Here is a 22,730-nt window from a genome sequence, read left to right as displayed (position 1 = left end):
GCCCTCTCTATAATCTTCCCTCCAACCATTCCACTTACAGCATCTCTGCCTGCCAATTCCTCCCCACCCCTACCGCCATCTTGAGAGAGAGTTAGAGAAGGAAACTTAGAGCTACAGAAGATGAAATGTGAGCCTGGCGTCATGCTAAATGCTTTTCTGATTTTCTTTAAACCTTGTCACGATCTTAAAAAGTGAGAGGTATTATCCCTGTTTTAAATTGAGGAAATTGATATTTGGAAAGGCTGAGTAACTTGCTTCAAAGACAGAGCTAATAATATCCACGCTAGGATGCAAACCCAAATCTGATTCAGAAATCCGAGCACTGTCTCAGGTGTAGTCAGTCACCCATGTACTGCTCAGCTGGGGCCAAGGAAGGTCTTGGGTTTGAGGGCTGAGTCCAGGTGATGGAGTTGTGTGTCTCCTGCCCCCGTTTCTATAGGGAGGGAAAGACACTTGTGATGAACAAGCACGTGGGACATCTGCTTCGAACCAAAGCCATCGAGCATGCAGATGGCGGTGTGGCGGCTGGAGTGGCAGTCCTGGACAACCCGTACCCTGTGTGAGGGCACAGCCAGGCCCACCCGACTGCACTGCAAAGACCTTCCACCCTTGACAGTCATTCCTCGCCGGCCCTCCCCTTACCTTGTGAAGGCTGCTCTCTTCTAGAGATTTCCAGGGTCTTCAGGGAAGGGCAGATGCTGGGCACCTTCCCCCCTCCCCCCCTACCCGCCCCCAGCTTTCCCTTCTGAGAACCAGAAAAGCTGTGTTTCCCTTAAGTGTGATCTAGAGGCCCCTAAATCCTCAGGGTGTGGATACAGCTGAAAGGAAGCTGATTTGAGGTCAGGGTCCATAACCTTGCCACCCTCCTGTTAGCCTCTTGTCAGCCTTTCCAGCAGGTTCTGGACCTGGGCTAGGACTGAGGGGTAGGAGGAAAAGGGTATGGGCACAGCCTTTCCCCACCTCTGCCTTAAATAAAACTACTTGGCTGATTCTGTGATTTCTTTGTTTGTACATTTACGGGAGGGAGAAGCTATAATCCTAGTCAGCCCACTTCAGATAGATTGGAGCAGGGGAAGGAACTCGGCTATAATCAGTTTCCCTAGCTCCAGATCCTATGGATAGGACCCTGAAATCTCAGTCCTTAGTCACTCACTAATGCTCCCACAGGATCACAGGGAAGAGAGACGGTCTCTAGCAGAGCGAGCAACCATGATCGAGCATTACAGTTATGATGTGGCTTTAGTTGCTTTCCTGCTTAGCTCAAGAATTTGTCAAAGGGCCTGGAAGCCCTGGTGAAAATGAAAGTGTAGGTTGCTTAGTCGTGTCTGACTCTTTGCGACCCCATGGACTGTCAGGCTCCTCTGTCCATGGGATTCTCCAGGCAAGAATACTGGGTTGCCATTCCCTTCCCCAGGGGATCTTCCCGACCCAGGGATCGAACCTGGGTCTCCAGCATTGCCCTGCCTAGTGCTGCCTAGACCCAAAATTCTGGAAGGAATATTGGGGTATTCCTGAGGAAAATCACTCCCCTTCCCATCCCCCACACAAATCAGAGCAGCCAGTAAGTATGCACCGTGTAAGACTGAGAAAGCAAGTCACCACCTTCATGAAGTCACAGACTTTATTCCTACAACCACAGGGCCTGAGTACAACTTGGGTAGGAAAAAAGAGCTTCATCTGAGAACATCTCTCATGAGCAAGACTGTTCAGGGGGGCTGGGAACAGAGGACAAGAAAAGTGAGCTCCTCTGGTCCTGGCAGCATAACACAGGTATTCCTTCAAGGACACAAATGATCTGAAAGCCCTCCGGAAACTGAGGCTGCCTGCAGAGCCCCTGGAACAGATGGCAGACAGGCACTGCCATCCGGTACAAAAGGGAATTCAGACGCACAAGAGAAGCAACAAAACGTTTTAAAAAATAATCATTCTTCCAGGACTCACAAACAGGCATTTCTCGGGGCAAGTGCATGCCCAAGATAAGTACTGGTGCTTCCTGAGAGAGATGACATAGGATTAGAGTTGCTTCCCTGTTTCAGTCCATGCCCTCATTTGCCCACTGAACACTTGGGTTTGGGACATGACCTTCAGGTCCCTTCAGGGCTCCAAGGGCTCTTTGCAGTCTAGGGGCACAGCCTGAGGCTGACCTGGGCCCTCTCGCATCTGCCTGGTGGTCGCAGGAAGTTGCCTCCACCCAGAAGCAAAGATGGTCCTCGGTCCCAGACAGCTGGACAAGGGAAGTGTTGTGGGTCAGCACTGGCCCTCAGCACTCCTGGATGGGGTAGGGAGGGTGGGCAAAACTTTGGAAAGCCAAGCAGGGGGTAATCCTGGGTTCCAGGCAGGATCTTATTCATTGGATGGTCAAGCAGCGGTGGCTGAAGAGCTGGGTGATGATGGATGGGTCGACTACAGTGGACGTGTCCCCCAGGTCGTGGTCATTCTGAGCGATCTTCCGAAGCACCCGCCTCATGATTTTCCCTGGGGGTCCACACGCTTCTGGTTACCTGGTGACAACACACTGACCCACTCCGGCCCTGCCAAAAGCTTCCATCCACGCATACTCGCCCCTAGTGGGCCTTGGCCCATCCAATCCCAATCCCTAGAGGCCTCTGAACATACCTGAGCGAGTTTTAGGCAATCCAGGTGCATTCTGGATGTAATCCGGTGTGGCAATGGGGCCAATCTTTTCTCTAACTGTAACCAACAAATCATTACACATTTTTCCAGTACCCTTAGCCAGGCTGCCCAAAACCAAGGCAGAGATGGCTTTGTTCCCAACCTAATCATTCTCAGGCTCACTTTTTGTCTTTCTCTCTTTTTAACACATTGTCTCTTTACTCTCTCATTGTATATTAATTCACCCTCATGGAACTCAAGCTCTAGAATCAGCCTGCTAGAGTTGAAATTCACTTTACTTGCAGTGTGGCCTCGAACCAGTGATTTATTCCTAAATTCTCTGAGCCTCAATTTCTTCATCTTTAGAAGGAGAGTAACAATAGGATCTATTTCATGGAGGTGTGTGCTCTCAGTTGTTCAGTTGTGTCCAGCTCTTTGTGACCCCATGGACTGTAGCCCATCAGGCTCCTCTGTTCATGGAGTTTTCCAGGCAAGAATACTGGAGTGGGTTGCCATTTCCTACCCAGGGATCTTTGTGACCCAGGATCGAACCCATGTCTTCTGCATCTCCTGCATTGGCAGGCAGATTCTTTACCACTGTGCCACCTGGGAAGCTTCATGGAGGTGACTAGAGATTAAATGTATTAATGCATTTAAAATGCTTAGTTCAGTGGCACAAAGAAAGAATTCTACAAATGTCAATCATTATTAGCATGATGGAGACTGAGTGGGAAGAGGGCAGTCGGCCCCTGGGATCTGTTTGTGGTTTGAGAAACTAGCTCACTACAGCCCCTCCCCAACAACCTGCTGTGGTGACTGGGCCATCAGGACAGACCTGGCAATCCCTGCCCAGGGAAGCTCCTTACTCTGCTTCTTGAGCTCCTCAGTGAGAGCTGGGCTGAAGATGTGGCCATCGCACAAGGTGACAAAGCAGTAGAGGCATTCGCCCTTCACAGGATGAGGGTGTCCAACCACGGCTGCCTCTGCAACAGCCTTGTGTTCCACGAGTGCTGACTCCACCTCTGCCGTGCTCAGCAGGTGTCCTTGTCAAGGGAAAGGAAGTTGCCATGAGAGAGACCCCAGCCCCTGTTCCATCTGTGCCAATAAGGCAGTCCCGGTCTGGTCAAACAGGGACAGCCTTTCATTCATTCCTCAAGGGACATTGTTGCCCACCATCCTGGTTCCTCTCCTCCCAGTGTTTATTACTCTTCAGTGTTTATTACTTCAGCCCAGAAATGAACACTGCACTCCAGGTATGGTCTGGCTCTCTTAGAAGGCTTTGGCTGTGAGTTGCTGGGCGAGCAGGGTTAATGAGAAGGGACGATGGTCCCTAGCCCTCACCAGATACGTTCAGCATGTCATCGATCCTGCCAGTGATCCAGTAATAGCCATCCTTGTCCCGCCGGCAGCCTGGGAGGGGAAAATAAATACACCACAGTAGGATACCGCAGCGATCCACATCACCAAACTGCTGTACCCATGGCAACAGCCTCCTAACAAGTCTTCCTGCTGTGCTAGCCAGGCTCCAAGACGGTCACACCAACCTCCGTCTCCTGGTATCTGTATCCCTGTGTAGTCCTTTATCTCACTGTACTAGGGTTTGTCTCCTGAGCAATCGCATTTGGCAGAGATGATAGGATGTCATTTCTGAGATAAGATTATAGAAGACACTGTGGCTTCTATCTTGGTTGCATTCTCTCTGATTATTTGCTCTGGGGTCAGCCAGCTGCCGTGTCATGAGTAGCCCTATGGAGAGGTCCATGTGGCAAGGAACTGAAGATTCCTGCCAACAGCCACATAAGTGAGCTTAGAAGTGGGTCCTCCAGGCTCAGTCAGACCTTTAGATGACTGCAGCCCCAACCACAGGTTGACTGCAACCCACAAGAAATTCTGAATAAGAACCACCAGCGAAGCCACTCACAGAATCCTGATCCTCAGAAACTATGAGATAATTATTGTTTTTAGCTGCCAGGTTTGGAGTTAATTAGTATAACTAATATACTGACCTAAAGTCTATTCTCCATAAAACAAGCAAAGTTATTTTCTAAATAATATATAAATTATAATCACTTCTCTGCTTAAAAAGCCTGATGGTCTCCCACCGTACACTGGATAAAATCCAAATTCCTCACCATGGCTCACAAGGCCCTGTATTATCTCCCTCTCCAACTTGATACAACATTCTTGCTGTTGCTCACTACATTCCAGCTACACAAGCTTCAGTCTGTTCATCAGACATTGCATGCTTATGTCTCTCTGGTACAGAACATTCATTTTTACTCCAGATATTCCCATACCTGGCTGCTTCTTTAGGTCTCTGGTCAAATAACACTTCAAAGAAACTTCTCACCATCCCATGTATGGTGGCTGTCCCTGCAGTATTTATTTGCTGAATTTACTGCCTGTCTGTCTTCACTAGAGAGGATGTAATGTAAACCCCATGAGAGCAGAGACCTTGCCCACCTTATTCATGGTAACATCTCCTGTGCTTAGATAAGTAGTACGTGCTCAATAAATATTTATGGAAGAATGGATTGGTGGATGGACACATGGGCAAACATAGGCTCCAGACATGGGGACGCACTTGACATGGTAATACATACTGCCATGTGCTGCCTCTCTTTCAGCCCAGCAGTGATGGAAACAAGAACATTTTCCCTCATACATCAAATCTCAGCACCGTGCTGAGAGCCTTTCTGCAACACTCATTCCTGTTCTTATGGTCTTCTCTGTATCTCTGACTGGATATTACACATTGATACATAAGACACATCCCTAACCAACTCTTCTTGAAAATGAAAGGGGATGGTACATGTCTTAGTGGGAGGTGTGGGAAAGGGATAGCCAAGGCTCACCATCTCCTGTCACGTAGTACCCGGGGAACTTCTTAAAGTAGGTGGTCTCAAAGCGTTCGTGGTTCCCATAGACCGTGCGCATGATCCCTGGCCAAGGCTGCTTGAACACCTGGAGGATGAGGAAGTGGTAACCATCTGCTACACTGTCTCACAGGAAGACAGTTACGTCTTTGCCAAACCTTAGGAGAAATAGCCTGAATGCCATTCCCAAGAAGTAGAACAAAGTATATGCTTTGGAGACAGTCTAGGCTTGGAATCCTAACTCTGCCACTTACTGTGTGGCCTCAGGTAAGTAACTTTACGTCTCTGAGTTTCAGGATCCTTATCTGTAAATCAGAGAAAATAATTTCTACCTGCCAAAGTTATTTTGAGGATTAAATTAATAGTATGTGGAAGCTGCCTAGCACATGCTTTGTTGGTAATAAGCATTTAGTAAATTTGAGTCTCCTTTTTTAAAAAAAAATGATTTTTATTTATTTGGCTCCACTGGATCTTAGTTGTGGCATGCAGGATGTAGCTCCCCAACCGGGGATCGAACCCAGCCCCCTGCATTGGGAATGTGGAGTCTTAGCTACTGGACCACAAGGGAAGTACCTTGAGTCTCCTTTTAGGTAATCCCTCAGGGATGCAGGTACAATTTGATACAAATGAAAGCAGTTACATAAAAATGTGGGACCCACACATAAGTAAGTAATTATTGCCCCAATCAGTAATGTCCTGTGGCAGCAGATTGGTGGGATGGACAGAACTCTATTCTAAGAGTCAGAGGACCTGGGTTCAAGTCTTGCCCATGTTACTAACTTGCTCTTTTAAAAGTGTATTAGTCACTCAGTCATGTCTGACTCTTTGGGACCCCAGGAACTGTAGTCTGACAGGCTCCTCTGTCCATGGGATTCTCCAGGCAAGAATACTGAATTGCATAGTCATTCCCTTCTCCAGAGGATCTTCCCCACCCAGGGATCGAACCCAGGTCTCCTGCATTGCAGGCAGATTCTTCACCGTCTTGAGCTACCAGGGAAGCTTGCTCTTAGTAAAAACAAAGTGGGTTGGAGGGTGAGGGTGCTAATGATCTCCCTACAACTACTAAATGATCACAACAGCTTACATTTATCAAGCACCAACTCTTAGGTTCTGTGCTAAATAAACCCTTCACATGAATCATCTAATCAATCCAGCAACCACAGGGGATAAAGATACTGCTGCTATTGCTGTTTAGTTGCTAAGTCATGTCCGACTCTTTTTTGCGATCCCAGGGACTACAGCCCTCCAGGCTTCTCTGTCTATGGGATTTCCCAGGCAAGAGTACTGCAGTGAGTTGTCATTTCCTTCTCCAGACAAAGGTACTATGGTAACTCTTTTACAAATGAGAATATTTATGTTCAGAGGGGTTAGGTAACTTATCTAAAGTCACAGAAGAGGCAGAGCCAGGTTTGCACCCAGGCAGGTTGACTCTGGAGCCTATATGATTTTCCACTGTCTTTCAGACCCAAAAAGGCACCATCAAGTATCTTTGAGTAGAGCCCTTAAGAGTCTTGTGGGCCAAAAGGCCTAGAGGCAGGCAAAATATCCAGAAGGATTGCCCCACTAGGGTCTCTCTGCAGAGGATAAACCCTCAACCAGGGAGCTTTAGCCAAAAGCAGCTACCAGGAAAGGTTAGGTTCTAAACTCTAAAGGAAAGCACACTGTGCCCTTTTGTGGACCATCCTCCCCTCCCCCTCATCAAAGACCCACAAGGGCTAGGATCTCACCAGATAGCCTTCAGCTTCACCTTCTAACTCTTCCCCAGACTCATTCAGGATCGCAGGAGCTACCCCGAAGAATGGGAAGGTCTAGAAGCAAACAGGAGACAGGACTCACAACGAGGAATGAGACAACTCTGACTCAACTCTCTACCTCTAGAGAGCCCCAGAGCCCCAGATTCCCCACACCTATCAGTCCAGCCCCCTACCCTCTACCTAGGCTGAATGCCCCAAGACTCTCCCCGGCCTAGCCCAGGACCAGCCAGGGGAGCCTCACTCACAGCAGAACCAGGCTTCATGGGTATGGCCCCAGGGAGCGGGGTCAGCATATGGCCACCCTGTGGAAGTCAGAGACCGGGGGTTTGAGTCAGTCTTCGCACACTGTGCCTGAGCCCCAGCCTTCTGAACCTGTTACTTACTGTCTCTGTCTGCCAGAAGGTGTCCACAATGGGGCAGCGCTGTGCACCTACCACCCGGTGGTACCAGAGCCAGGCCTCAGGGTTGATAGGTTCGCCCACAGTTCCTAGCACCTGTAAGGACGCCCGGCTGTGCCTTGGGCAGAAGAGTGGGGAGAAAGGGAGGCTCTGAGCACCACTAGGAACCAGGAAGACATGCACAGGCTCTTCTGCCCCCTCCCCTATTCCAAGCCAGGGTGTTAGAATAATGGGCTGGAAAGGACTGTGCAAAGGCCAGCACCAGCTCTGAGGGACACTCAAGGGGCAGCAGCCAGAGAGGGGTCTCACTTGGTAACAGGCTCATCTCCAAACTTCATGAGCAGACGGATGGCTGTAGGTGCTGTGTAGAACTTGGTCACCTTGTACTTCTCCACGATATTCCATAGGCGGCTGACATCCGGGTATGTGGGAATCCCCTCAAACTGACCCCAATAATGGCTGGTCATTTTCAGCCCTTCTCAATAGTCCCTCCATCCCCCTACCATACCCTCAGGCTCAGTATTTTGCCTTTTCTGACAAATCCCTGTCTTCACACCCTTACCAGACAAGCCAAGAGATTTTCCCACTCAGCATATACAACCCTCTGAGAACTCCTCTTTCTCAAGGAAACAGGTCATTGTATAAGTCCCTCTGCCTCTAGGCAAGGTGGCTTTAGGAGGTCATCACCCAGGATCATCTTGTCCATCCCCTAAATAAGCCAGGTAGTCATGGGTCCCAGCACCCTTCTTACCAAAACACTGGTGGCACCATTGGCCAGTGGCCCATAGGTGACATAGGAATGGCCAGTGATCCAGCCAATGTCTGCGGTGCACCAGAACACATCCTCCGCATGAAAGTCAAACACATACTTGAAGGTTGTGGCCACATAGAGCATGTAGCCCCCAACTGTGTGTAACACGCCCTGTGGAGAGAATAGGGCCTCAAGTTGGGCTCACCCTCGCTGACTACCAAATGTAGAGGAAAAGCCTCCCCAGGATTCTGGCCCTGCCAGCACTGCTTTCACAGCATCCATCTCTCTTCCATCCTGCTTTCTCCACGTTCCCACTTCACACACCACATGTATTTATATAGTCAGTCCATCATCCACACTCACACCCTAAGATGGTATTTCTGAACCACCCACATTACTTTCACACACATGAACCCTTTCAGTACACTCACATCCAATAGTGTCTCTGTTGTGTGTGCACACGCATACAATTATTCGTTGATAGAATGAGAGTGGGGAAAAAAGATAATCTTCTTTGCTTGCTCCATTAATATCTCATCCCTACCAGGCTCCTCCATCCATGGGATTTTCCAGGCAAGAATACTGGAGTGGGTTGCCATTTTCTTCTCCAAGGAAAGAGAGGCCCAAATTGTGTCTCTAAAGGTTCACTGAGGAATACTCCAAAGCTTGTGGAGAGAATAATTTATGGATGTGGCGAGTGGAAGGTAGAGTGATATATCTTTTAAGTCAGAGTTCTAAGTGTTTCCAGTTCCCACACTGCTCCGGGAGGGACTAGATGTTACCAGTGTGGCATGTGAAAGGGATTGAACTCTAAGAGCTGTAGTCAAGAAGGCAAAGAGGGATCCCTGTGCCCACTCTTGGCCTTGACTTTACAGGCAGCTCTTCTTCAACCAAACCACGTGGGTATGGGCAGGAAACACAGATGTCAGCCCCATGGATTTATCCTTTCCTCCTTTTCTGGGCACCCTGAGGCTCCCCACTTGAATTGTCTGACCTTGGGCTTCACCATCAGTGATTGAGGATTTATGTCAATTTGATTTAGAAAAGGTAATGTGATATTTCTGAAACTCAGAGTTGTAAATTTCATGTCATTACATGTTTCCTCAGAAACTCACTTCTCACCCTCACACAGTGTATGTACCCACACACACACACACACACTTGCCTTGGGTTTGCCTGTGGAGCCACTGGTGTACAGGATGAAGAGTGGGTCTTCAGCATCACACCATTCAGGCTCACACTCATCCCCTGCCTTCTGCATGAGTTCATGCCACCACAAGTCAACCCCCTCATTCCAGGAGATCTGCAGGGGGCAGAAAATAGGAATGGGCAACGAGGAATTGTGAACAGATCAGGCTGGGGGCAAAATTCACCCCTACCTAGCACCTGGAGAGGCCAGGGCAGGAGTGGCAGATGGAGGTCCTGAGAGGGAGGAAGGGCCCAGAGAGGGTGAAATGGGGCAGGGAGAACAGAAACAGAACCAGGAGGCTTCTTGGGTACTCCCAGCACCCTGCTTCAGAACTTCTCTCACCTGGCCTCAGGCGGAGGCGGCCCCCTTGGTTGGTCCCTTCTCGGGTCATTCCTAGCTTAAATGTCACCTTCTTGGAAAGGTTTAACCTAAACAGCATCTGATAGGCTCCCAGACCCACCCTCACCCCTACTATTCTTCTTTTTTTTTTTTTAATCAGCTTGTGAGATTAGTTTCCCAACCAGGAATTGAACGTGGGCCCTTAGCAGTGAAAGCGCAGAGTCTTAACTCTGGATGGCCAAGGAATTCCCACCCCTGCTATAATTCTTGATCACAGCACCTTATTTCTTTACCACATAGCACATATTTCCAGTTATTTTATTTAGCTGTTTACTTGATTACCGTCTCCCCAGATAGTGACCTCTATGAGTACATTGGCATGTCTATCTTTCTTGCCCACCCCTAAATCTCCAACACCTAGTAAAATGCCTAGCACTCAACAGGCACTCAGTAAAATTTTGTTGGATGAATGAATATGCATACACAGGCCTGTATACACACATATATACTTATGGGACTAGTGGCTCATCAGCAGGGATGCAGATACCACACAATTCAGAAATGCAGAATTAGTCAGAGCCTGCAGGTGAGGTGGGTACCTGACCCCAATAGTTAGTAGCAAAAGAAGTCAACAGATGTTGGTCTAAGCATCTTTTTTTGCATGTACGGACATCATCCACATCTGGAGGTTCCTACTCCAGCTCTGCCCTGACCCTATACCAGTGGTACCAATGGGTTTCTCATAAAGACACTTCCTTGAGGTTCCATTCAGAAGGAAACTTTGCTTTAAGTTGGTGGAAAAGGATCAAGGTGGATTTCTCCCAGTAGAAGGATGTCCCTCGAATACTGAAGTGTCTTTCAGATCTGTCATCCTGAAATTTTTGTAAACTTTCCTTGAAACTGTTTTACTTTCTGAATTATATCACCTGTGTGAAAACTGGTTTTAAGTCTACTCTTTGCTGAGTGAAGTTGTATTCCCTGAGTTCGTCCAAAGTTGCACTGGATTTCGATTCCCAGTTCTGCCACTTCCTAGATATATATGACCATGGGCAAGCCACTCTACCTCAAGTTACTCATTTTTAAAATGAGGATAGTCATTCTTGCCCTGATAGTCTCACAGGATTTTGGAAACATCAAAGGAAATCTGTTATTACCTAGTAAACATCAAGCCTTGGATTGTCTGGGTGGGCAGAGAAGACTGATGAATGTCAGGAAGGTGAAAAGTTAATTCCACTGAACTCCTCTGGGAGGTGAAATAAGAGTGTGATGATGGAAACTATTGTGGGTTTGGTTTAACTGTCACAAAACTGTTTCATATTCATTACTTCCTTGTTCTATAGTCCCATTTGGCAGGTAGACATGATAGTATAAGAGGAAACATCCTATTCCTCTCATTATATGGTTATATAGTAATTTATTGTGTGCATATTTGGTTTCAAAGCCCCACAGTGTTAGACACATACCTTGATAAATTAAAAATTACCATTCTCTTTTTTCTGAACTATCTGTCTCTTACTCTGGAGAATTTGAAGTTTCTGGCATGACAAGTCCAGGTCAAGAGAGACACCATTAAGAAGAAAAAGAACAGAGAGAAGGTCCCCACAAGCTAGAAAATACAAAAATACACCCTACTTTTTTTTAAAATTGGAATAGCCATACAGGTGTACACATACATTGTCACATGAATAATTTTTTGCCCACCAGATGATCTACTTGAGATGAGGGCACTAATGTGTTTAAGAAGAAGTGTGTCAATAGTGCTTTGAGCAAATGCAGCTAGTCTATGGTGCTGGTGTGGATGGTCACAGAAAAGGCACTAGGTACACGCAAGGGCAAAGCACAGTTACACTGTGGCAGTGAGGGGACTCTTGTAATCTTGTAAAACTGCTTCCTTTGTGGGTGTGGGTAAGGACGGTGGGGTGGATACTCCAGGTGGGGAGCTGATAACCAGCACCAGGAAGCAGGCTGAGAGCAATCAGTGGCACACATGTTGGTTGTGAATTAGGTGTATACCTATGAGGGCCCAGGGCTTGGAACCAGGAAAAGGTTTGCATTTTCTGAAATAAGAATCAAGGAGCTGGCCTTTGTTATTGGACCAGGAAAGCCTTAGGGAGGGCAGCTGCCAGGTGTGAGAGAGGAATATGAGGAAGCTTATAGGTAATATGTTTGAGGAAGGTCCCTGCCAACTGTAACAGGCCCTCCCTTGAAGACTGCTTAAGAATGAGGGGTTTGGAGCTCTGCCAAGATTTCCACTGTTTTGACTACAGTTCTCAGGCCAACCAACCTGGGTTTTGTAAGCCGATTTTTATGGTCTTTGGGTTTTTGGTAACTGAGTCTTTTTACCTCCAAGAAATAAAATTCCAGGAGCCTGTGGCCTAACAACCTCTGGTATTAAGAATTAAAAGAGTTTATTTCTTTTCTAAACTCCCTTTTAGAAATGCCAGCCTGTCTGCTATATTAGAAATAATAAAAGCTAACATTTATGGAGCAGTTACTATGTGTCGAACACTTTACCTATACTGACAAAACCCTGTCGGGTAGGTACAATTTTATCCTTATTTTAGAGATGGGGAAACTGAAGTAAAGGAGCTTAAGAAACTTGCCCAAGTTCCCACATAGCAGGTAACAGAGCCAAGATGTGAAGCCAAGTGGTCTGACTCCAGAGCCTATATTCTAACCACTAAGTTTGTTTCCTCTTTCAAGAGAAAAGTCTTAGGTCCCTGCCTGAGTTTTCAAATGAAAACATTTTTCCCTAAGACTCAGATCTGTCTCCACCGTGCTAATGAGAATAGAGAAAAGGTGTATTATATTTACCATTAGCCTAAGAGGTTGATCATAGCAGATTTAGAGTAAGACATCCTATGAGGATGGTAAAACTCAAGAGGAATAGTGGCTTTTATGTTTTGTTTTAGTAAGCAAAGAGGTTCTTTTAAAGCATTTACTATCATGTCTCCATTACTGATAAGGGAACTGAAGTCCAAAGAGAAGGGGTGACTCATTTAAGGTCATATAGCTAAAAATTGGTCTCTGGACTCCAAACCCAGTCTCTCCTCTATACTAATCAGCTTTGAGTCCCCACTTAAGAGTCTCTCTTCTTAGAATCACCTACAATATAACTTTTGTTCAATTTAGCATTTAATTATATCAGAGTTTATGTGTAGTTTGTAAATCCCAAAGTAGTTTATAAATATATTTAGGAGCCTTCTTCTCAGCTGCCAACTTGATGGTGATTCCCAACGTCAAGGTCTGCATCCCCTCTACCTGTTCCTCCTGTCTTTCCTGGTTCTGCCTCAGCTAAGTGCACAGTAAAAACTTTCTGACAGACAGCTTGGTCCTCTCTCCCGCAATGGTCCTGAGAAGCAGGAGTGAAATGGGATGTCTGTTGCTACCTCTCTGAGATCCATGCTCTATGCCAATTCAGAACAATAAGCATTTGGTCTCATGACCCTACAGAGTGACTTAGACTAACTAAGGGTAGAGAGAAGGGGGTTAGGTCTGGCAGTCACCTCAATGGGGCGAACAGGCAAAGAGCAGTTGGACAAGCAAACAAGCATGCAGGAAAGCAGTGCCCAAGGCAATGCAGAGGTGGATACCTGGGGCCGGATGTGCTTGGGTTTCTCTTTCGGCTTACCCTGTTAAGAGCCCACGGAAAGGGTGGTGAGCAGGGTCCAAGGATAGGAGAGGGGGAGGGAAGGGTCAATGTGCCCCAAACCTCTGGCTGCTTCCTTTCCCTCTGGTTCCTCTCTCACTGGTCCTCCCAGCCTCCATTTTCCTGATTCTGTTCATAGCCTCTATACACTCAGAACCCCAAATGCTGACAGGGTCTCCAATGTTCCTAGACCAGACTCAAGTCTGTCTAGCTCTAAGACTACTCAAAGCCTCTCAAGTCACAGAATTTCAGAAACCCCTGTCCTTCTGGACCCTGGAGCTTTTATCCTTCATGCCTCTTAGACCTGGAGGCCACCACTGGGCTTTTTCATCAGAAGCATGTATCCAAAGCTATCAAGGGCCATCTATTGAGGGGCAGATCCTGGTCTTTCCATGGTGGGACCACATAGGTAGCCCACCCCAAACCAAAGACCAGTATTTAAGATGACTACATATAGTCACCCAGGTCAGCCCATTTCTAACCCAAGCCCAATCCCTAAAGATCCCTGATGCCCATCAGAATACTCCAACCAGCACAGGAGTCTTCCTCACAATCTCTTGGGCTAAGTTTCCAAAGCTCCCTACCTACATCCAAGGTCAAAGTCCCCTATCTCCAGCCAGCCCTGCCAGGGAGGCCATTCCGAGGACTGCTCCTAGATCCTCAGCATTATGATAAGGAAACAAAGATGGACATCAGGAACTTCCTGGGGAGGAAGAGGGAGCCAGTTGGAGCCCAGAGGAGGGCATAATGGTACCAGACTCACCTGCACATCCGGGCATGGCCTCTTAATCGGAGGAGACTGGCTAGGAGAGTCACCTGTGACCAGCTCTGCCCGCCCCAGGTGCTTGACCACAATGCAGCATTTCACTGGGAAACCCCTGGAGGAAAGAAAAGCCTGAAGTGGTGGGCTGGTTGGCTCAAAGGAGAATTTGGCAAGACCCACCCATGTCTATCTAGGGTAGGAGGGACAAAGGAAACCTGGCACTGGGGAAATGCCCAGTCAACTCAGGGCAGTAGCCAGCAGACCAAACACACTTACTTCTCCTGACACTTCTCCAGGGCCTCGTCAGCCAGCTCCTTCAGGTTGACAAGCTTTTCCCCCCTGTAGAAGGCATCTTTGGGGAGCAACAGATATTCCAAGCCTTAGGAAGGCATCACACTTCTACCCCTTTATCCCTAGTAGGTACAATGTTCAGTCCTTCCTGGATAGGCCTCTTGTCTCTGGATCTTCCAGCTAATTTGAGCTAACAGAGGGAAGGCTGAGGTGGAAGCAGGAAATAAAGGGTAGGCTGCCCCTACCCTTTACATTAAGCAGCCCCAAATACCAGCTAGCTGGTTGAAGACCAAGACTTTGAGTGTGGGGGTTTTGGGGGAGGGGTGAGAGACTTAGTCACCTGTAGTGATGAGAAGGCTACAATTGGAATCCAGGATCCGTTCACAAAGAGACTCTGAAGAGAACCCCGCAAACTAGAAAAGGGAAGAAAGACTGAGAAAGATGGCAACCCAAGGATCGAGTGAACAAGAAAAGGAATAAGGAACCTATGACACAAACATTCTAAATGCTTTAGTCTTGTTTTTCAGATTCTCCATCATCCAGGCTCAACCTACTTATCCTGAGCCCTACCCCCAACCAGGCCCCTTTCTCCAGCCCCAATTCCTACCACAATGGAGTGCAGAGCCCCAAGGCGGGCACACGCCAGCATAGCCACCACGAGCTCCGGGATCATGGGCATGTAGATGGCCACTCGGTCACCCTTGCAAATGCCTGCGGTAAAGGACACAGGTCATGGACCATAGTGGATCCCACCTGCTGCTACGTGTTCCTTCTCATCCAATTATCTGCCACCCACCTACCTCCCCTCCCAGGTGACCTTTCCTGTTCTTCTGTTAGCAGATTCCTTCTTTTCCTTGTCAACCTCCCCCAAGTCCTCAGATACCCCCAGGCTGGGCTCTCCAGTCCTCTCCCTGTATCCCCTCACTCACCCTGTTTTCGGAGAACATTGCTGAACCGACACACTTGGACCAGAAGCTCTCGGTATGTGATCTGGGTGGTTTCCTCTGGCTCATTGCCCTCCCTGAGATGTATCAGAAAGAGCCAGTCATTAGGGAATATGACTTCTTCCCCAAACAAACAAACAAAAATAGGAACAGTCATAAAATCCATTCATTAACACCAAGGCCTGGGAATATTCTGTGAGGGTGAGCCATCTGCCACCACACCTTGAGCTGACTGATCAGATACACTGGGCTTACAAGATATACTTTATACACAACCTGTGTATCACTGGAAAATGCACTGCCATCTCTGAACCTCATTTGATAAAATGGGATCATGGTCTTCTCTCTTCCATTCGAGGCATGTATTAAGGAGAAATGGTATCACGAATGTGATTCTTCCTGAAAGTGATGTCAGCATTGCACTGGTGTTATTCAAAGTGGGGTCTCTAGATTACTTGTACCCAAGTCACCTAGGGAACTTGTCAAAATGTAGATTCCTGAGCCCAAACTCAGAATCACAATCACAAGATCCAAGAATCTGCTTCTTTACTACAAGTTGGTATAAAGAATCAATAGGTAAATCAGATGCACCTTTAAAGTTGAGAATCACCACCCTCTATCAACTTCTTGCTGTCTACCTCCTCAGCCTTGCCTCCTACTCCTTTCTAGGCTTCAGCCTGGTTTCCTTCGGTCATTTCTTCATCGATTCATTTGCTTATTCAACTACTATGTGCTATATATATGAATAGAAATAAGGCACTGAGAATAAGATAAGCAAAATCCCTCCCAACATGAAGCTTATATTCCAATGATAGTACAGGAAATATACAAGTAAAAATATAACAGATAATTTAATTTCCAATTATGATAAGCATTATGAAAGATATAAAGAATGACATAATAATGACCGAGAAATTTTTAAAAAGACATCTTAAGGATTCAGACTGTATACAAAGATTTAACTGTAAGAATATCCCCTTCAGTATTATTTTTCAATTTTATGATTTTTAAATAATTCTACTGCACAATTGCACTCATCTCACATGCTAGCAAAGTAATGCTCAAAATTCTTCAAGCTAGTCTTCAACAGTATGTGAACCAAGAAATTCCAGATGTTCAATCTGGATTTACAAAAGGCAAAGGAACCAAAGATCAAATTGGAACATCTGTTGGGTCATAGAAAAAGCAAGAGAATTCCAGAAAAACATCTACTTCTGCTTATTGACTATGCCAAAGCTTTTGACTGTGTAGATCACAACAAACTGTGGAAAATTCTTAAACAGATTGGAATACCAGACCAACTTACCTGCCTCCTGAGAAATCTGTATGCAGGTCAAGAAGGAACAATTAGAACTGGACGTGGAACAATGGACTGGTTCCAAATTGAGAAACGAGTATGTCAAGGCTGTATATTGTCACCCTACTTATTTAACTTATATGCAGAGTGCTGCTGCTGCTGCTAAGTCGCTTCAATCATGTTTGACTCTGTGCGACCCCACAGACGGCAGCCCACCAGGCTCCCCCGTCCCTGGGATTCTCCAGGCAAGAATACTAGAGTGGGTTGCCATTTCCTCCTCCAATGCATGAAAGTGAAAAGTGAAAGTGAAGTCGGCTCAGTCGTGTCCGACCCTCAGTGACCCCATGGACCGCAGCCTTCCAGGCTCCTCCATCCATGGGATTTTCCAGGCAAGAGTACTGGAGTGGGGTGCCATTGCCTTCTCCGTACTTCATGTGAAATGCCGGACTGGATGAAACACAAGCTAGAATCAGTACTGCTGGGAGAAATATCAATAACCTCAGATACAAAGATGGCACCACATTTATGGCAGAAAGCAAAGAAGAACTAAAGAGCCTCTTGATGAAAGTGAAAGAGGAGAGTGAAAAAGTTGGCTTAAAACTCAACATTCAGAAAACTAAGATCATGGCATCTAGTCCTATCACTTCATGGAAATTGATGGGGAAATGAAACAGTGACAGACTTTATCTTTTTGGGCTCCAAAATCACTGCAGATGGTGACTGCTGCCATGAAATTAAAAGACGCTTGCTCCTTGGAACAAAAGCTATGACTAATCTAGACAGCATATTAAAAAGCAGAGACATTACTTTGCCAACAAAGGTCTGTCTAGTTGAAGCTATTGTTTTTCCAGTAGTCATGTATGGATGTGAGAGTTGGACCATAAAGAAAGCTGAGCGCCAAAGAATTGATGCTTTCGAACGGTGGTGTTGGAGAAGACTCTTGAGAGTCCCTTGGACTGCAAGGAGATCAAACCAGTCAATCCTGAAGGAAATCAGTTCTGAATGTTCATTGGAAGGACTGATGCTGAAGCTGAAACTCCAATACTTTGGCCACCTGATGCGAAAAACTGACTTATTAGAAAAGACCCTGACGCTAGGTAAGATTGAAGGCAGGAGGAGAAGGGGACAACAGAGAATGAGACAGTTGGATGGCATCACCGACTCAATGGACATGAATTTGAGCATTCTCTGGGAGTTGGTGATGGACAGGGCGGCCTGGCGTGCTGCAGTCCATGGGGTCGCAAAGAGTCGGACACAACTGAGCAACTGACCTGAACTGAACATAAAAAGATATGTAAATTTTTTAAGTGAATTTGAAAATTGAATTTTAACGCTGTTCAGAAGAGAAATAAATACTTCAAAGTCCCCAAAAAAGCATAGAATGGGGAGGTGGGAAAGAAGAGCTTTAAGCACAGGACAGGCCTATTAGACAAGCATATAAACATGCTTCTGTGTTTATATACTCTCTTTTTTTCCTATACAAATGGTGGCATACAATATGCATTTTTCTGTATCTTGTTTTTTATTGAATATAATATGCATTCAATAAACTGCATAAATCTTAAATATAGAGCTTGATCATCTTGCTTAATTTTTAAATTTAACAATATATCTGGATATCATTTTCCATTAAGACTTACAGTGCTATTTCATTTTCTTTGTCATATGCATAATGTTCTACTATTTGTGTGTGCCATAATTTATTTAACAAATAAATATTTCAATGAGTATCTTTATTAATATGTCATTTACTCACTTGAAAATATATCTGAAGGATGAATTACTAGAAGTGAAATTGTTGGGTCAAAGATATGGACATTTGAAATACTGATAAATACTAGAGGATAAGTTCCCTAAGTAGGATGATCAGGGAAGGCCTCTCTCTGGAGAGGTGACATTTGAGCTAAGACCTGAGCAATGAGAGCAGGCAAATGTATGAGTTCTTGAGAAGAGTATCCTGGGCAGGTAGTAAAGAGCTTGGCCTATTCAAAGAACAGAAAGGAAGCTAATATGGCTGGAGTGTAGTGAACAAGAAGGAGAGTAAGAATCAGAAGTAGGCAGCAGTCAGATCACATAGGGCTTTGTAGGCACGGTAAGAAATTTGAATTTTATCCTAAGGAGATTCTTCCTGGCTTCCCTTATACACAAAGTGCCACTTCCACAATCTTAATCACACCAATGCCCCAGCTCAGAATGCCTTCCCACCTCTTTCAGGCAGCACCATGTAGCCCTCCATAAAGGTCACTGTGCTTCCTTTCCTTCCTTACCACCCAGAGAACTTACGAAGGAGGTAACTAAAACCCAGAGAGAGGTAGGAGCTTGTCAAGGTCACAATAATAAGCGGCAGAACCAAGAATAGATCCTCAGGTCTTCTGACTTCAAGTCAGGCTGTCTCCTCATAGTGTGAAGGACAGGGACTAGCAGGGAAGCCAGGTCTTTGGCGATTTCACAGAAGATTATCAGCTTCTTTCCAGCTCCTGGCTCAATGAGTTAGTTACTATCCTCTCATTGGCTTCACCTTCCTAGAGCTGACAGGAGAAAAGCACAGAGCTGTTTAAAGTGGGAAGGAACTGGGAGAGAGGAAGCTGGCAAATGGCCCTGAATGCCGGATGCAGAAAAAGTCACTTCCTTAATTGGCTCATGGACAAGTGGCAAACAGGAACATCTCTAGTTACAGTTAAATGCTGACGTACACCTCACACCCATGCATACGTGTCCCCATATGTATGCTGACCTATGTACCCCTGCATACATAAAAACATATATACTAATATAAAAAACATTGTAGACATAGGAACTGCTCATTTGCACACATAGGAACAAACAGCATTAATATATGGATATAGGACTCGAACATGGGCCCATCTGCAAGTATATGCACCACACACGTATGTATCTACCTACGTGCACCTTCCAGAAACTCTCTATCACATTATCCTGTTTTATTTTCTTTGTGGAACCTTCTATGATTTGAAATTAGCTCATGTATTTTATTCACTTGTGTATTATCTGTATCTTTCACTGGAATATAAATCCCATGATAACAATGACCTTGTCTGTCTTGTTCATTGCTACATCCCTAGCGATGAGATTCAATACCTAGAATAGAGACTGGTACATAGAAGGTGCACAGGCACAGATAAGAACAAACCTATACAAGAATCAGAGAAGGCAATGGCACCCCACTCCAGTACTTTTGCCTGGAAAATCCCATGGACGGAGGAGCCTGGTAGGCTGTAGTCCATGGGGTCGCTAGAGTAGGACACGACTGAGCGACTTCACTTTCACGCATTGGAGAAGGAAATGGCAACCCACTCCAGTGTTCTTGCCTGGAGAATCCCAGGGACAGGGGAGCCTGGTGGGCTGCCGTCTATGGGGTCACACAGAGTCGGACACGACTGAAGCGACTTAGCAGCAGCATACAAGAATACGAGAACAGCTTACTTGAGCCCACTTCCAGTTACACACACACACAGAGTGTACATCTCTCTCCCTGGCTCTGTGCTCAAGTTATACATTATTGATAGAGGCACCTTATTCCTTCCAGTGTCTTCTTTCTCTGACATATACACCCGGCTGGGGCCACGGCTGGTTGGGAGAGGGGAGGGAGCACACATGCACACACACACATGTGCATGGGGACACACACATACCCCCAAAATGTAGTATTACTCAGCCATAAGAAAAGAGTGAAACCTTGCCATGTGTGATAATATAGACAGACTTGAGGATATTATGCTAAATGAAGTAAATCAGAGAAAGACAGACACCCTATGATTTCACTTATATGTGGACTCTAAAAATAAACAAACATAATGAAACAGAAACAGATTCATAGATATAGAAAACAAACTGGTTGTTGCTGGGGGCAGAGGAGAGTGGGGAATGGGTGAAACAGGTGAAGGAGCTTAAGAGGTACAAACTTCCAGCTATAAAATAAATGTCTTGTGGATGTAAGGTATAGCATAGAAAATATAGTAATAATACTACAACTTTGTATGGTCACAGATGGTAACTAGACTTATTTTGATGATCATTTTTGTAATGTATAAAAATATTGAATCACTATGCTATACACCTAAAACCAATATTGTAAGCAAATTATACTTCAATTTAAAAAAGATGACTGAAGTGACTTAGCAGCAGCAGCAGCAGGTGAACACATGTACACCCATGTCGGATGTCAGTGTATGGCAAAACCAATACAATATTGTAAAGTAGTTAGCCTCCAATTAAAATAAATAAATTTATATTAAAAAATAAAAAATAATAAAAAAATTTTAAATAAATAAATAATAAAAAGACTAAGTGAAATATCAGTATGTAATAAGCATATAAAATGAACAAGTGAGTGCCTATAATATAAATCTCTACATTTTATATATTCAGAATATTTCATAATTTTAAAATTTGAATAAAATAAGTAAATAAAATATTTTACTATATCAAAAAATAAAAAGAAAAAAACAAACAGCAGCATGTGCACAATGACACTTAGTTTTAGGGGGAAAAAATAGAGAGGTGCGGGGACTGGAAAACTTGAGAATACGTGCTCTGGAAAGGAGGCATCTAGCACTTAAACGCAGCGCCTATTACCTTTTGCCCTCTGGGAATAAGGTCTCAATACTGCCCAATTTTTCAGTTTTTCAAGAGAGACCTGGAATCTGTTTCTGAATTTTTAAGTTTGATGCAATTAACTTTAAATTTAAACACTGTGGTCAAACAAAACTATTAATCAAAGATTTAGCTGATAGGCTACAGATTGGGAACCCTGCAGCAGACCCAGCTACTTCCCTTTTACCTGGAAGCCATATGGTATGGGACAGCTCAAGGCATATAATCTTTTTTTTTTTTTAATTGTAATGTTTTATCGGGTCTATGTATGATCTTTTTTACTTTTTTTTTCACATACCAAAGAATCGAAATTTTTATATCTCATATACTCTTCTTTTTTTTCTTATATGATATTATACATGTTTTAATGCCATTCTCCCAAATCATCACCCCCTGCACAGAGTCCAAAAGACTGTTCTATACGTCTGTGTCTCTTATAATCTTTTTTTAAAGGAAAACTTCTACAACTAGCTTATCTTTACACTCTCCATATTCACTGTTATCCATTACTGATGCAAAATATCTTCAGAATCAGACTACTTCCCTTCACATCCACTATCATCATAGTCCAAAGTCTCCATTAAGTATGTCAGATCATGTCATTCCTCTGATCAAAATGTTCAGATGTCATCCCATATCATTTTGAGTAAAAGTCCTCACACTGACCTACTAAATGACTCCCTCATTACCTCTCTATCCTCAAATACTCCCATTCTCTCTTCCTCTCCCCACCTCTCTGCTCCAGCCACATAGCCTCCTTACTGTTTGGCAACACCAATCACACTTAACCTCAGAACTTTTGCCCTCCACTTGAGTATTCTTCCCCCAGAGAGCCACATGATTTATTCCCTATCTTTTGAGTTATTGCTCAAATGTTGGCTTCTCAGTGAGGTCATCTTTGACCATGCCATATAAAAAAGCACTTGTCCACCCCCAGTCCCAGATACTCCAAGGTAACATCTTCCAGAAAGTCTTCCCTAATTTCTCTTTTCCTCACCTACCTCAAAGTGGAAAATTCTTTCTTCCTTCCAAGTCCCTTTATCTCACTTTCCTTGTGATCTATTGGTTCTACCTGTATTACATTTATTGGGGCCTTATTGTTCCCATTATACCCTGGGCTCTTGAAGGGAAGGAATTGTGTCTTCTTCCTTTCTGTTTTCTCTAAGCACAGTTGGCACAGTAAATACTTAAGGTTCATGGTCAAATCAGTGAAAAACTTGTAACTAATTAATGACAAGGGAAGACTGGAACT

The 22,730-nt window shown here is 45.1% G+C and overlaps 2 protein-coding genes across 4 annotated transcripts in view; one reads left to right on the top strand and one right to left on the bottom strand.

Annotated features, from left to right (window-relative positions):
- GSS (glutathione synthetase) overlaps positions 1–989 on the top strand; it is a 31,064-nt gene extending 30,075 nt beyond the window's left edge. The window contains exon 13 of the mRNA XM_070381631.1: positions 440–989. Within this exon, the coding sequence (XP_070237732.1) occupies positions 440–563 (124 nt within the window). The 3' untranslated portion in view covers positions 564–989. The remainder of the gene's footprint in view (positions 1–439) is intronic.
- Positions 990–1,603: 614 nt separating this feature from the next.
- ACSS2 (acyl-CoA synthetase short chain family member 2) overlaps positions 1,604–22,730 on the bottom strand; it is a 46,851-nt gene continuing 25,724 nt past the window's right edge. The window contains exons 3-19 of one of the 3 annotated variants that reach the window (XM_070381629.1): positions 15,553–15,644; positions 15,231–15,334; positions 14,964–15,036; positions 14,609–14,684; positions 14,333–14,447; positions 13,514–13,552; positions 9,558–9,695; positions 8,393–8,563; positions 7,951–8,084; positions 7,627–7,759; positions 7,489–7,545; positions 7,217–7,297; positions 5,469–5,577; positions 3,955–4,023; positions 3,480–3,656; positions 2,617–2,691; positions 1,604–2,501 (exon numbers count right to left, since the gene is read on the bottom strand). In XM_070381629.1, coding sequence (XP_070237730.1) covers positions 2,464–2,501; positions 2,617–2,691; positions 3,480–3,656; positions 3,955–4,023; positions 5,469–5,577; positions 7,217–7,297; positions 7,489–7,545; positions 7,627–7,759; positions 7,951–8,084; positions 8,393–8,563; positions 9,558–9,695; positions 13,514–13,552; positions 14,333–14,447; positions 14,609–14,684; positions 14,964–15,036; positions 15,231–15,334; positions 15,553–15,644 — 1,681 coding nt within the window. In that variant the 3' untranslated portion in view covers positions 1,604–2,463. The remainder of the gene's footprint in view (positions 2,502–2,616; positions 2,692–3,479; positions 3,657–3,954; positions 4,024–5,468; positions 5,578–7,216; positions 7,298–7,488; positions 7,546–7,626; positions 7,760–7,950; positions 8,085–8,392; positions 8,564–9,557; positions 9,696–13,513; positions 13,553–14,332; positions 14,448–14,608; positions 14,685–14,963; positions 15,037–15,230; positions 15,335–15,552; positions 15,645–22,730) is intronic. The other 2 variants (XM_070381627.1, XM_070381628.1) reach the window with 2 other exon arrangements.

The sequence above is a fragment of the Bos mutus genome, chromosome 13 (assembly GCF_027580195.1).
Source record: "Bos mutus isolate GX-2022 chromosome 13, NWIPB_WYAK_1.1, whole genome shotgun sequence".
In the NCBI taxonomy this organism is placed as follows: domain Eukaryota; kingdom Metazoa; phylum Chordata; class Mammalia; order Artiodactyla; family Bovidae; genus Bos; species Bos mutus.
This window is presented reverse-complemented; position numbering and strand designations above follow the sequence as displayed.